General features: G+C 37.0%; 1 protein-coding gene across 4 annotated transcripts in view; it reads right to left on the bottom strand.

Annotated features, from left to right (window-relative positions):
* Positions 1-2,358: 2,358 nt before the first annotated feature.
* IFIH1 (interferon induced with helicase C domain 1) overlaps positions 2,359-14,567 on the bottom strand; it is a 53,186-nt gene continuing 40,977 nt past the window's right edge. For 2 of the 4 annotated variants that reach the window (XM_028113135.2, XM_028113137.2), the window contains 8 exons: positions 12,734-12,857; positions 11,921-12,193; positions 11,298-11,557; positions 8,568-8,717; positions 6,948-7,109; positions 3,574-3,764; positions 2,957-3,050; positions 2,359-2,861 (listed from right to left, as the gene is read on the bottom strand). In XM_028113135.2, coding sequence (XP_027968936.1) covers positions 2,682-2,861; positions 2,957-3,050; positions 3,574-3,764; positions 6,948-7,109; positions 8,568-8,717; positions 11,298-11,557; positions 11,921-12,193; positions 12,734-12,857 — 1,434 coding nt within the window. In that variant the 3' untranslated portion in view covers positions 2,359-2,681. The remainder of the gene's footprint in view (positions 2,862-2,956; positions 3,051-3,573; positions 3,765-6,947; positions 7,110-8,567; positions 8,718-11,297; positions 11,558-11,920; positions 12,194-12,733; positions 12,858-14,567) is intronic. The other 2 variants (XM_028113136.2, XM_028113138.2) reach the window with 2 other exon arrangements.

Raw genomic sequence — 14,567 nt, 5'->3', positions numbered from 1 at the left:
AAATGAAAACACCACCAGAAGCCTTCTTTTCCCTAAGGCCTAACACCCTGATATATTAATTTGTAGACAGAAAAATATTCACCTCTCTTACAGTGTTTTATGTTTTCAACATCTGCTTGTGACATGCCCACACGGTCCTTTGGAAAACCACTTCTTACTCATTTAGGTGCTGCCTCAATGCTTTACAGGCAAGATGTTTGTATAAACTGTAAATTATTGTATTTTAATTTCATATGGCCTGAAATGATATCAAACTTTTGGTATAAAACCTTTACAGTCTTCTATCCACAAGGTTGGCCAATGATCTACTGGCTTGGAAATGCCTCTTGTTCTAAAATTTCCTGACACTTCCAGGTTTTTCAAACCTGCCTTGAAACGCATGACTCCAGCCGATGTACCTGTCCTGTGAGACTCCTGCAATGCCCTTTAGCAGATATGAGCTACCTTCAAATGTGTAATGTGCTTGCCAGGTATTTAGTTCACAGCTGATATTACCACAAGTCATTAGACAAGGTCTCCAAATGAAAGCAGCCAGGGAGCCAGAAGCATAGACTAGGGCGATGCCAGAGTTGTAAGGAATCTTTGACACCACTTAATCCTGTTGCTCATTTTCCAGGAGAGGAAACACAGGACCTGTGTGAGATGAGGTTGCCCAAAGTGCCCCAGCCAACTTAAGGTTTTGTGGGGACGAAAACTAGACCTTCCAACTCCAGGCTGATGTCTATAGGTCATGAGCATATTCTGTAAATCATCCCCGAATATTCAAAGTATTAAACTGTTCAGTAACATTTGATCAAAATGCTGCAATTATTACTTGCACCATAGTTTGAGTTTTCAGGTATCATCACATGTTAAGTTTTATACTATTTGAAACACGTATTTTAAAAACTTTGAGGTAGAAGTAACACTTCTTTATTGAAAAAGAAATTACTGGAAAACACAGATGAAAAAACCTGATATTTGTTGACACCTCAAAAGCAGTCTACATATGTTACAGTAGTACATTTAGCTATTTTATGCATTTGGTTTCCTGCATAGTTTCCAAAATGTTCTAGAAGACAGCAATACTTTAAATGGAGTCAGCTGGAGTTTTTAAAAGTATTTTAAGAAAACCACAATCTTCTTTTGTCCTCCTGCATTCCCAAGAGTTCTGATTGGTTGATATTCATCTTTGCTTGGTTCTTATCAACAAAAGCTAATGTTAGACTGAATGTTAATGAATCCATCAAAACCACAGAAGAATTTTCTTTTCACTCCCTCCAACATTTTGTTTCTCCTTAGTCGTAGGAGGTAACACTTTCCATGCAGCAGACCATCCGAATAAGTGTGGGTTAAAATGGTCAGTTGTGGCTCTGTGTCAGTCATGTGGGTCTTCATGCTAAAAGCGGCTACTTGTCTACTGGGAGAATGTCCTGAAGGCTGGGCCCTGTGTCTGTCTCCAGATGGTCATACTTAGTTTGGAAACACTGAAAATATCACAGTCACAGAGAGGTTACCCTTCTACCTGGGGTTAGGGACAAAAGGAGGTAGACATTTTCTCTTTATTCTCTAATAACATCCAGCATCTACTCCCTGCTAAATCCTGGGTGAGCCCAAAACATCTCCACTGACACAGGTAATCTTCCTTGAGCATAGTGTTATGTTCGTGGAGGGAAAGCTGAAAAATAAGCCTTGAGTTACCTGATGCTGCTTCATAATACCTCACCTTTGATGGTGCTTCATATTTTTCAAAGTGGTTTCATATGTACACATATATCATCACTTACTCACAAAAGCTGAACAAGTGGTGGGAGAGGCAGAATTCTAAGATGGCCTCCAAGATTTCTGCCTGCTGGTGTATATGCCCTCAAAATCCCCTCACTTTGAGTGTGGGCAGAAACTATAAATATAATGAGATAGTCACTCCTGTGATTCCAGTTAAGATTTTCTTAGCACACAAAAGAGAGATTGTCCTGCTGGCTTTGAAGAAGCAAGGAGCTGTGAGCGGGCCACATGGTGAGGGCAGCCCTCGTTGCTCAGAGTGATCCCCAGTGGACAGCTAGCAAGAAAACCGGAATCTTCATCTTCAGCTATAAGGAGATGACAGTCAACAGCCTAAGAGAGTTTGGAAGTCATTCTTGGCCCAGTGCATCCAGATGAAAACATCACCTGCTCCACAACTTGATTTCAGCCTTCTGAGACCCTGTGCAGAGGCCCCTGTCCAGGCCTCTGACCCACAGAACATGTGTAATAATAAAGGGCTGTTGTTTTAAGCCACTAAGTTTGTGGTAATTTGTTGTGTAGCAATAGAAAACTAATGAAAGCCAAGGCAAATAATAATACAACCATTTCACCAATAAGGACATTGGTTCAAAAAGATGAACTGATTTGGTTAATTTTATTTTGAAGATTGGTGACAGGACTGATAGCGATACCTTGGATCCTCATTTATACTCCAGCATTCTTTCCACATACCGTAATGCTCCACACTAATTATTATTGGTGAGTATTCTTTACCCCTGCCCACCAACAAGATAGATTCTTGAAAGCATATTATATTATCTTCCTCCATGCAGCTCAACAGAAAGTAAAGCAATGATTTTATTAATCCTCACATCAGTTCTGGAGTATAGTAAAAATATTAATCAGTATCATATTAAATGTTAAGTTGATAATATTTTTAAAGGTTCTCAAATCAAATGTCAATCCTCATCACTACACAAACAATATTGTGAATAGTCAAGATCAGGAAATGTAATAGGTAATTCTACCCACTTTTTGTATTGTTTCTTTGGCGTATTATTTTTGAAAACCACTACAAAATTCTTTATTTTGAGACAAGGCAAATCTAAGCCTTTGTGCACCATCATCGTCCCCCAACCCTGAAAAACAAAAGAGAGTGAGAGGAAAAATTAAATGCACATTCAATTAAGAATTCCTTTGGCCAAAGTAAAAATAAGCACAGCAATTTACTCACTTGGCCACATTTTTTGCAGATAATCTCGCCATTTGTTTGATAGTCTGCAAATTTCTTTCGTAGTGCTTTGTTTTCTCTCACAATGTAGAGTTCCCTAAAATTATCAAGAAGTAAAAAAAAAAATCTCTGAGAATTTGCAATGGACAGATATGCGGCCTGTGGGTATATGCTGTTGGATCTGAAGCTCATCCGCAGGCATACCCATCCCAAATCTTATTCCTTCTCTCCTTTCGCCCCTGCGGATCATCAGGCAGATGCCCCTTTTCCACACACACCTCTCAAGGGTCATATTGCCTTTGATGGCTTCTTCTAAGTCTGCCTATTATTTTAATGAGACTTAAGTTGTCCAAAATTCTGAGAACACATATGAGTATACACCAAACTAATGTGCCTTGGATCAAAATGGCTTTGGGTCTTACCCTTCTCCCTCCCTGCCCCAGTGCAATATTTGAAAAAAAAAAAAATGACATTTGAAATGGGGATATAATGTGGGGGCTAAAGGAGGGGAAGTTCTGAAAAATAATGAGTCTCATTTGTACTATTTTGGAAGAACATTCACAATACAAGCAACTTCACCTCCTATAAAGAAACTTAAAATTGAGTCTTCCTGGACTTACTTGAACACTGGTGTCATGTTGACGTGGTGCATCTTCTCGATAACGTGGATATCTTCTCCAGAGCAGGCTAGCACACTGCAGTTTTTGCAGAGGAAATTTATTAATGATGGGTTTTCCTTGTAGTACTTTGCAATACTTCTCTTGATTTTCATTTTCTTTTCCATTATACTTTGCATCTGTAATTCCAAAATCTGCATTGAGAAAAAAACAATGTTTCTTTTTTTTCTACAGTTTGACTGAAGTAATTCTCCTGGAATTCAGAGATCTTAGATAGTTATGAAAATGTACACTTGGCCATAGTCTAGAAATATATATAATGAGGTGATCACCCCAAAGAATTTAGCATATAATCCTTCCTTAAAAATTAAGGAAAATTAAACCTTGTGATAAGACAATGTGGAACCCTCTGGTGTTCTGAAAACAACCTATTTCATTTTAGACAAGTTCTATTGTGAGAAAGTCCTTAGCAATATTCCACAAAAAACTCACTTCTAAACTCTCTACCTCACCAGTAGTTTTAATTCTGTCTCATAAAACAAGTCTAAACCTTCTTTACATGGAATATCTTTGAAGAACAAACAGTGCTATTACATTACCAATCGTCTTCTCTTACCTGTGATAAGCTCCCCAGTTTCTTTAAGTTCTTCTCACACATCATTTCTAGACCTTTCGCTATCTTAGTCAATCTCCTCTTTATACATTTGTGGCAGAAACTACTGGCTTCCCACCCAGTTTCCATTCTTACTGGGAACAGAACTGTAATCGCATCCTGGGTGGGAATATGCTAGCTAAATGACTACATTTCCAAGCCAGTGGTCAATGAAACATAAGAATAGAATTTCCAGAAAGACTCCTTAAGTATCAGATAGCTGCCATATGCACTTTTTGCCTTTTCCATTTTCTTCCTTCTTCCTGCCTGAAATGAGCATGTGACAGTAGAATTTCAAAAAACTATCTTTGATCTGGATAATGAAAACCAAATATTAGAAGGGCAAAGAAGAGAGACAGAGAAGAGTCTTGGCTTCCTCACAACACCATGGAGCTATCATATGGGTCTAAATTGCCCACATTTTTTATGAGAGAATAAGTCCTTAAACCCCTGTATTCCAGGCCCTGTGGTTAGTGTCATAATTTATTTCATAACAAAAACAATGTAGAGGCACAAAACTTGAGATAGGCACTGGCCAGTTCTCACAGCTATACCAATTCACAGTAGGAAAACCTGGTTCTTAAGTAATTTACCTCCAAACCGAACCTCTCTCAGATGGCAAATTTATATTAAATTGTGGAGGAAGTCATTGTTTTCCTGAAGGCTAAGGGGAAGTTTTAGTAAACGTAAACTATCAGTGCTGATGAACAAAGCTGAATGGTCCAACTTTGACTCTCATCTCTGTTTTGGGCTTTGATTCAAGATAGCCATATTTAGTACAAAAAAGAAAATTAAACCTTGTGAGCAACCCATGGGCCATATAATAATTTAATCGGACAAGTACAAAGACTGTCCTGTAAATGATAACAATCAGGTTGTTCTTGCAAGATATTTATAATTCAGTGAGCTGATAAAAGATGATTTGGCATAGGACCACGTACATGGTGGGCAATCAAGGAACACCTGAAGGTTTGACAGGAAAAATAAAAATAAATCTAAGGTTAGTGTATGGGTATGTATCTAGGACACCAGGAACTAAAGGATTAGTTCCAAAATAGTAAAGAATATGAAACAGTTAGGGGGGCAAAAAAGTAAAACAAAGCATAAGAAATATAAGGGAGGCACAGCTGCAGTCAGTCAAAGTCTAAATAAAATGTAATGATGTGGGAAAAGTTGTTGAGTCATTGTTAGGGAAAATGCTTCAAATCTTCACATTGTTTCTAGAAGTTTGATTTAGAGGCTTTCAGTTAGGTACAAATTCTGTATAAGACATGGAAAACAGACCTCACCTTCCATGTCAGTGCTCACCATTTATTAGTGGCTGCCTGAAAATTGTGTTGAAAAGGATTCTTAACTCAGAAGAAGGGAATGCTGGGACCTAGTAGCGATGTCTGCTTTAGAGATGTCTGCCAAGGGAGCCAAACAGAATAGTAGTGGAATGTGCCCCTGCATCATTGCCATCCCTGCTCTGAGTTTGTCAGCCTGGAGTAGCTTTAGGAAGGCAGGTCTCTTAGCCAAAGGAAACCTAAAAAGGTAGTTGGTTCTGGGGCCCCCAAGAGAGACTGTATCTTACTGTAAGCATAATCTGGAAAATTTCGACTCATAAATTCTGGAGATGGCCTAGAGTTTACCCAAAACACCCGGTCTTGAAACATCAATCTTTGAAAATATCCACTGGATTAACTTTCCAGTGACATTATTTGGCCACAGATGTTTGATTTGACATTACCAAATGTTTGGTTTGCCTTACATTTAAAGGGGTTTTAAAATATAAGTTTGTGTAGAAACCTGGCCAGGAAACCTTGGAGTTGGTTATAGCAATGCACACCAATTTAAAAGCATCCCTTTCGTGAAACTCTATTTAGGGTAGAGCCAATTCCAATGTTAAGAAACTAACATTCACACCCATATGCAAGGGTGTGAATTTTCTTCTAAATGGATTGTTTGCTATTATAGTAGTTACAGTCTTTAATTCAGTGGTATGGGGGATTTCCTGAAATATTGTAGAAATGCATTCTTCCTTCACTGCATTCCTCTTGTAGCTCAAATGACTCTACGCTAGTAAATTGAGATGAAGCCGATGACATATTATGTATCTAGCCTCAATGTCGCTCCTTCTAAGAGACCTTCCCCAAATACCCAATCTATAGAGTATTCATCTAATGACTTGTTTTGTATTGTCTTATTCTAATTCTGTAGCATTTATCCTTGTGGAATGCATTTCTTGCTTCATTTCTGTTTCTTGTTTCTCCTCCTCAAATCTCATTATGTATACTCTAGAATATAAGCCTCATGAAGCAGGGATCTGTCTGTGTTATTTGCTACCATGTTCTCTCTTTCTAGAACATTGCCTGGTACACAGTAGGCACTTCATAAAGATTTCTGGAATGAAAAACTTGTGCCTGTACAAACAGATTGAACCAAACCAAAATTACCAGGTTGCCTTGAATGGGTGAGATGTACTAGTCTTTCTGATCAAGGGCAGACTAAATTTATATCATCAGAGTTTATGGTTGGTTTCACTGGAACAGCAGTCTGACAATTTCTGCCCATCATAGATCTTGATTCTTTGTGTATGAATCTGGACTAAGTACAGCGCATTCCAACTGGAACTTAAAATTCAGCACAATTTCTGTCTTGAGACTTAGCCCCTTAGCTATCAATGGCAACCACATGCAGCCACTTTAAAATGAAAAATAAATTCAGAGAGGGCCAGAAACAATACCTTACGAGCATACTCCTCTGGGTTCATATTTTGAACATGGTCTATAGCTTTATACATCATTTTCTCTCGGAAATCATTAACTATCTCACGTTCAATAACTCCTGAGTTACTGTGGGCAACCAGGACATAGGTGCTCTCATCAGCTCTGGCTCGACCACGGGCCTGAGAACATAAAGAAATCAAGTAAAGGAAGGGTTATGCCTTTCTGTGAACTCTCTCATTTTTGGCCTGGAGTAGTATTCATTGCTCCATGTCCCAGCCTTCAAGTAATTTCTCTATTCTCTGTAAAGTTAGTTATTATCCATTTTTTGTAAGTCGGTTATTTGAAATTCAAAATGCACTTTAATGAACAATGTTTGAGAGCAATGATGGTTAGGTTACCACCCCAACCCTCAAGACCCTCAATTACACAAGACCATCCTGTAAACCCTTTTTGTTCCCAGGAACCTGCCCTCAACCCTGGGAACCAGCATCATTGACTTGGACTGGGGAGGCACTCCTCCAGCCTGGTAGGAGGGATGGATGGTAAGAAGGAACATCTCTGACCTTGACACCAGGCTGGTGAGAAGGCAGTTCTGCTCCTGGTAGCAACATTGGATTTTGAGCACATTTCCCCATGAAAACATGCTCAACACGGTGATAAATTTCTATAGTCCCCTTTAGAAATTGATATTTAGGTACATTTTGAGTAACAGAAAAAATGTTGTGACCTGGCCCAGGAACCTAACTACCAACTGTAATATGATCTGTATAAAAATGCACTCGGTGTTATAAATTGCTAACAGACTAACTCTTGAAATACAATTACTTCTTAATTTGGTGGTTATCTGGTTATCTTGGTCTTCCATGACTTCCATGCAAGGATGCAATTTAATGTATTTAAAAAAGAGATTTAGTTAATATTATAGGAAGAATATTATTTATATTAACCAGCACAACTCCCATACATACTCAATGAAAGGTAACAATTACATCATTAAGATAGTGTGGGTAAGAGATAAAGTGGAATTAAATGGAAATTAGGACATTTCGTTTTTGTTTTGCACGTATAACTCTGCCTCCCCCAACATATTATTATGAAAAATTCCAAACACACAGAAAAATCTCGAGAATAGGGAGGAAAATGCAGAAATAGTAGAGCTCCCTAAGGTGTGGGCATATTACTTTGTCATACATTTTAGGGGCACTGCACTTCAAATTCCTGGCCCAGGTAGGAGCTCACAGACATCCTAGGGATGAGGAGGCCTCTTTTGACTCTTACAGATGGGCCACTGTCCTGTTTCTAAAGAGTTTGTGGACACAGAAATAACAACCAAAGAAGAGTTGTTTAGAAATGCAACAGTTATCTGTTGTCATATGAATTAAGCGACACCATAAAAGGCAGTAGTATGCAGCTCTTCAAGATTTCTTTTTCTTTTAACTGAGGTATAATTGACATATAACATTGTATTAGTTTCAGGTGTGCAATACAATAATTTGATATTTGTATATGGTGCGAAATGATTTCTCTTTTAGAAGGAGAATAGATATATTTTTAAAACTATTTGTGCTGTTTTGCTAAAAGAAAACAAACTGATACCACAAAATCAAAAATTAACATATTAGAGGTATTAAATGTACCTGGACCATGGCTATTTCGTTAGTGACGAGACCATAACGAATAACGATATTACATTCTTTAATATCCAGACCTTCTTCTGCCACTGTGGTAGCGATAAGCAGATTTATTTTTCCTGTGCGGAATTTACTAATGACTTCTTTTTGTTCATTCTGTAGAAACAGTTTAATAAATTAAATTTTGTAAAGCTAAACACATTAAAATCTTCTAATTAGCAGAAGAAATAATAAATTGCAACTGGTCAGTGCAAATCAAAGGATTAGATCATACACGGATTCACTGCCATCTGTTTTTGGCATTGAACAAAGACATGATAGTGAGACAACATTTGATTTCCAATCTGGGATTACCACCAATAGCAAAAATATTGCCATCATCCAGTCTGGAAGTGGGAAGACCATTATTTATGCCAAGGAAATAAACTGATGGGTGACTTGGGAGGGAGGAAGAAGGAGACGCTTTCAGTGGAGAAGAGGATAAGGCAGTGAGAGACTAGAATGGGCTTTGTTTTTCACTGCATTAACTTTAGAATATTTAATATTCAGAAAGTAACAAAGATCCAGTGACACTTTTAAAGATCATTGAATTTTGAGTCACAGAGAAAATAACGCACTCTATGCCACGTCTGGTCACTGTAAGAGTCACTCAAGCAGGAAACCTACGGAATATGTCTGGAAGGACATGTGAGAAACGGAAAACGCTGGGTGCCTCCAGGGAGGGAGCAAGAAGACTGGAGAGCCGTACCCTGAACCTTATTAATTCAGAAAGAGGCAAATATATTATGTGTTCAAAGAGAAGTTTAATAAAAATGAAATGATAAATTATTAAAAACGTAATTTTTAAAACTATAATTAAATGAAAAACCTTTGAAACTTAATATAAGTAAAGAAGTTAAAGAAGCACTCTGGCCCTTGCATAGGAGGAGTGGGTATGCATAAACCTAGCCTGAGAGGGTCAGGGCGGTTTTGTTCTCAGACTCATCCAAGCTGTTGGTCCAGTCGGCCTCTGGTGCACATTTATGCTATCTTTTACCCCCAAACATTAAACAAAAACATTAAACATTAGACAAAAATAAACACGTCAGACCAACAGTGTGTTCTCCCACCCTCTTCTTTTTCTTCTTAGAGGCAGTGTGTGTCTTTTTTTGATTCCTAAAGGCTGGAGAATTGTGCAGAAAAGCCTCTCTCCAGTCTTCTCTGATAATTTCTCCCTCTCACACTCATGTCCACTAATAAAAGCTTACATGTCTTTGGATTTTAGCAGAAGATGTCTGTGCTATTCAAAAGAGTAACTTAAGGGATGCCTGGGTGGCTCAGTCAGTTATGCGTCTGCCTTCAGCTCAGGTCATGATCCCAGGATCCAAGCTCCCTGCTCAGTGGGGAGCCTGCTTCTCCCTCTCCCTCTGCCCCTCCTCCCACTCGTACGTGCTTGCTTCTTCTCTCTCTCAAATAAATAAAATCTTTTTAAAAAAGTAACTTTAATAATGAGAATTTCAGACAGAGTTAGACCCTCAAATCACATCAAATAAATGCTGACTCCCTCTCCCAGTGAGTAAGTCCAACTCTGCTCATAAGGGGAGGGTGTGTGGCGTAAGGAAGGGGTATGTTCTATATTTTGGCATGTAGCCCCCAAATCTGAAACGGCTAAGGAGCAAAAAGTAGCTTGACAACATACTTTCCTTTTGTACGTCACCTCTTTTCAAAAAAGGAGCTGAGGCCACATATAACCAAAGTCAAAATACTAAAGTTAATATAACAGAAACTTAAAAACAGGAGTGGAAGAATACAGATGTACTATTTGTAAGGATTAACATAAAGGCAGTGAGACTGAACTTTAATTTTGCCTGTGAGCTTCCTGAAAGCTAGGGCAAAAAGGAAACAAATTAAGTAAACTAGCTCTCATCACAAAGGAGGAAGTAAGCTCCTTACCCAAGGAAAACAATGCTTTCTTTTTCAGGCATAAATTTTAAAGGCAACTTTAACTGCGTACAGGCGTTAGCATATTGAGCATTATAGTGTAAAATTTCAAGAACTATTATTTTCAGCAAACATTAAAACAGATTTAATTTGCTCCATTGCACTGAATTCTGATGACCATGACAGAATTGAAGTGTCCCCTTGTCCAGCAAGACTCAAGGTCAATATGACTTCAGAAGAACAATTTTATTCGAACAAGCCATGCTTGTAATGTCTACAAGTGCCTTTTCTCTCTCCCATGGGTTTTACTGTGCACACGATAAGTAGTATAATGAAATGAAAACAAAACAAAACAAATCTTAAAAATGAAAAGAAAATCGCTCATAGTCCCAAATCTTTAACACATGAAATGTCTTCATTTTTCCAAGTTGCCTTACAGATCTCATCCTATGCAAACATATTCTACATTTTTTCTAATTGTAGTGTACATATTTTTGTGGGGTTTTGATTTTTCCACTTGATATTATGTTGTAACCATTTTTCCATTTTGTTACTAAGTTTAAATGTCAATCATTTTTGCAAAGGAAACTCAATTTTGAAAGTTCCTCCAAGTATATGAAAAAAGTGACTCCCAACAATGCTTAGCTTATCAGACACCACAGATTAGATTGCTACTCAACTCACATTTTATTTTAAGAACAAGCATTCCACAAAATTATTTGTGGGGTGGCAATAGAATTGATGGAAAAAAAACTACAACTAATTTGGGAACAGTAATAACAGGATAAGGAAAGAAATTTAGAAGGATGTTTTCACCTGTGTCATGGGCTTGAACTCACTGCTGTGTCCAGCTCCAATCAGATGATGGGCTTTGACTCCTACTTCTGCAAATTTTTTATTTTCAGTAATCCACTGGGAAAGGGCATATGCACTCTGTCTTGTTTTTGTGAAAATTATTCCTCGGGCCGATTCCTCAGTCCTTGTATATTGTTCCATTATGGTGTTTCTTAATTTGGTCAGCTTTTCATTTTCATGTTTTGGGTTTGCAGCCAGCTTTTTCAACAGTCTCCTGTTTTCTTTAAGAAAGAATTAGTTTGAATTATAAAACATGTGAATAAATTACACTGGGAGATTTTATGTAATGAGATACCAAGATGTAGTTGAACTACAGTTGATCTTGTGCTATCTAATGATCAGGCTAGCTTAATAAATAAATGTATTGCAATCTTGTTGACAATAAAACCAGATGACCAAATGACTGATTGTGATTATACAATTCATGGCTAATCTGAGCCCATCAATTGGAAAGAGCCCCAATATGAGTGGGATTTCTTCTTTCAAAATGAAAGATGATTTTAAGAGGGACTTTTGGAAGCAGCAGGCTCATGCCAAGAGGCAAATGCATGAGAGTACACAATCAACATAACATTGATTCTTACCAAAAAATAAATCCATGAGAAATCTATCTGTCTTATCCAGGCTCAAAGGTTTCTTTTCATCATCTTCATCTTCATCACCATCACCATCCTCACCACTCTCATCACTATCATCTTCTTGGACCGCATACTTCTTCTCTTTCTCATCATTATAGAAAGCTTCAAGGTGATTATATGCATCAATTGTTCGAATTGTATCATTAATTTGTAGGGCCTCATTGTACTTCCTCAAATGCTCTGCACAAACACGTTCTTTGCGATTTCCTTCTCGTGCAGCTATGAAAGAATATGTTATATACAGTGAAATCATGGTAGAACACATCCCTTAAAATTGTGCTGTGGACTTGAATATGTCTATATTAGTGACTCCAAAATCGGCTTCATGTTGTTTTTGAGATGGGCAAGGTAAGGATCAAAATGTGCCTTGAGCTCTAAAAGTTTTCCAAACCCTAGACCGGCTACCTGAGCTCTGGATCAGCAAGAACACAGACCTGATTCATGCCGACTCAGAGGAATGGCAGGAAAAACATTTCAGTTGAGTTTGCATTTGGAGACAGAAACATAATATTTATCTTAATATGTTAAACATACAATGAGTGAAAGACTCTGGAAATAAAGAGTAAAATGGATGGATTGGTGCTTCTTTCCTTAGATAAGGGATTAGAACATGTTCATCCTTATACTACTTCGAACACAGAAATTCCATTTGATGGAATTTCTATTTGCTTTCAGTTTGGTTGAGAATATATGACATATCATCTGAAATCTTGGCATAAACATGGAATAAACTAAATGTTGGGTCAAAACCCAAATTACCTTTTTTTTCCATTTGAGTGGTCCATTGTTCATAGGGTTGAGTTCCAAAATCTGACATTGGACTCATTTGGCAAAAACTTTGAATCTTGTTCATTATTTCTAAAAGTTTATCTTTAAATGGATCCTAAAAATAAATTATACACTTATTCTTACATGCTTATCTTGTTAAAGAAATCACATTATCTTTGTTAAAAATAACTTCCATGTTATAATAAATTTGATTCAGAATCTTTGTCTGGACAAAGTAACAAGTTAATCTCTGACCACCTCTTTGTACATTTATTTTTTATCAGTAATCCACCCTTAAGCCACACACACACCAACACCATGTACTGCTGTTGAAATTTCCATTTTAAAAGCTTTACAAAAATAAAATTAATGGATAATATGCACCTTGAATGCTAATTGTAATTTAAAAATATATGTATTGGGGCACCTGGGTTGGCTCAGTCGTTAAGCTTCTGCCTTCGGCTCAGGTCATGATTCCAGGGTCCTGGGATCGAGCCCCGCATTGGGCTCCCTGCTCAACGGGAAGCCTGCTTCTCCCTCTCCCATTACCCCCCTGCTTGTGTTCCTGCTCTCACTGTCTCTCTCTCTGTCAAATGAATAAACAAAATCTTAAAAAAAAATTTAAAAAAAATAAAAATATATATGTATTAAAGCAATGCCCCCATTATTTAGAAAGCCTGCAATGTAATTTAAGAAACATTCCCTTTTGAAGAACTGGTTTCAGTATTATTTCTACCAAAATAAAAAGTTAAAAGTTAGACTTGTAATGAGCACGAGGTGATGTATGGAAGTGTTGAATCACTATATTGTACACCTGTATATAATATAACACTGTATGTTAAAAAAAAAAAACACCACCACACTGTATGTTAACTAACTGGAACTTAAAAAAAAAAGTTAAGTGATAGAGTTAAAAAAAAAACAAACAAACCCAGACACATAAGAGTGCATACTATATGATTTCATTTATATAAAGGCCAAAGTCAGTTAAAACCCATCTTTGGTATTAGAAGTCAGGATAGTAGTTATCCTTGGGGGATGGGTGACTGGAAGGAGGAATAGGGGTTTTTAGGGTGCTGAAAATGTTCTGTCTCTTAATCTGGATTTTGATTATACAGGTGTGTTCATTTTATAACAGTTTAGCAATCTATACACCTATGAAGTTGCACTTTTCTGCATGTCTGTTATACTTCAATAAAAAGTATATCAAAGTTAAGTAAGTTAAAATGTAAGATGGCAACTTCTTTTAAAAATATATCCTGAGGATTTTGTTGGGTTTTTAAAAATGATTATGAGTAGAAATATGCAATTAAATTTATTAAGTGTAACTGAATAAGTAACAAGAAGTGAATGAAAATAAAGTATATTCAAATGTTCTGGTTCAGCTGTAATAGATAGTAGTCATCTTCAGAATTTCCAAAAAATTGATCTATGGAGATTGGTCAGTAACATTAGGTTAGCACCTACTACATTTCAAATACAATATTGCCAATTATAAATATTTCATGTTATTTAATCCTAATATTCTATGAGGTAGATTTTCAATGATTATAATTATTATCAAGTACATAGAGCTAAAATTTATCATGCTTTTTATATTTTACAAAAGAAAGTATTGACATAATACACTGGTCATAATGTCCAAATAAACACAGTTGGTTTTTATAATCAGTGAAAATATTCATTGCAAAAGCATCATTAAAGTAAGTATTTTACTTCTCTACCATGTCAGTGTTCTCTTAAGAAAGTAAATATGCAAATTAAGTAGGATTCCCATTATCCTTACCAACTGTAATCTGGTAGCAACAAAATGGTTCCACAAAAT

Source organism: Eumetopias jubatus, unplaced genomic scaffold (assembly GCF_037043125.1).
Source record: "Eumetopias jubatus isolate StellerSeaLion01/CBP00866 unplaced genomic scaffold, mEumJub1_p1.0 scaffold_3, whole genome shotgun sequence".
Taxonomy (NCBI): Eukaryota; Metazoa; Chordata; class Mammalia; order Carnivora; family Otariidae; genus Eumetopias; species Eumetopias jubatus.
Note: the sequence above shows the minus strand (reverse complement) of the source record. Positions and strands in the feature narration are given on the sequence as shown.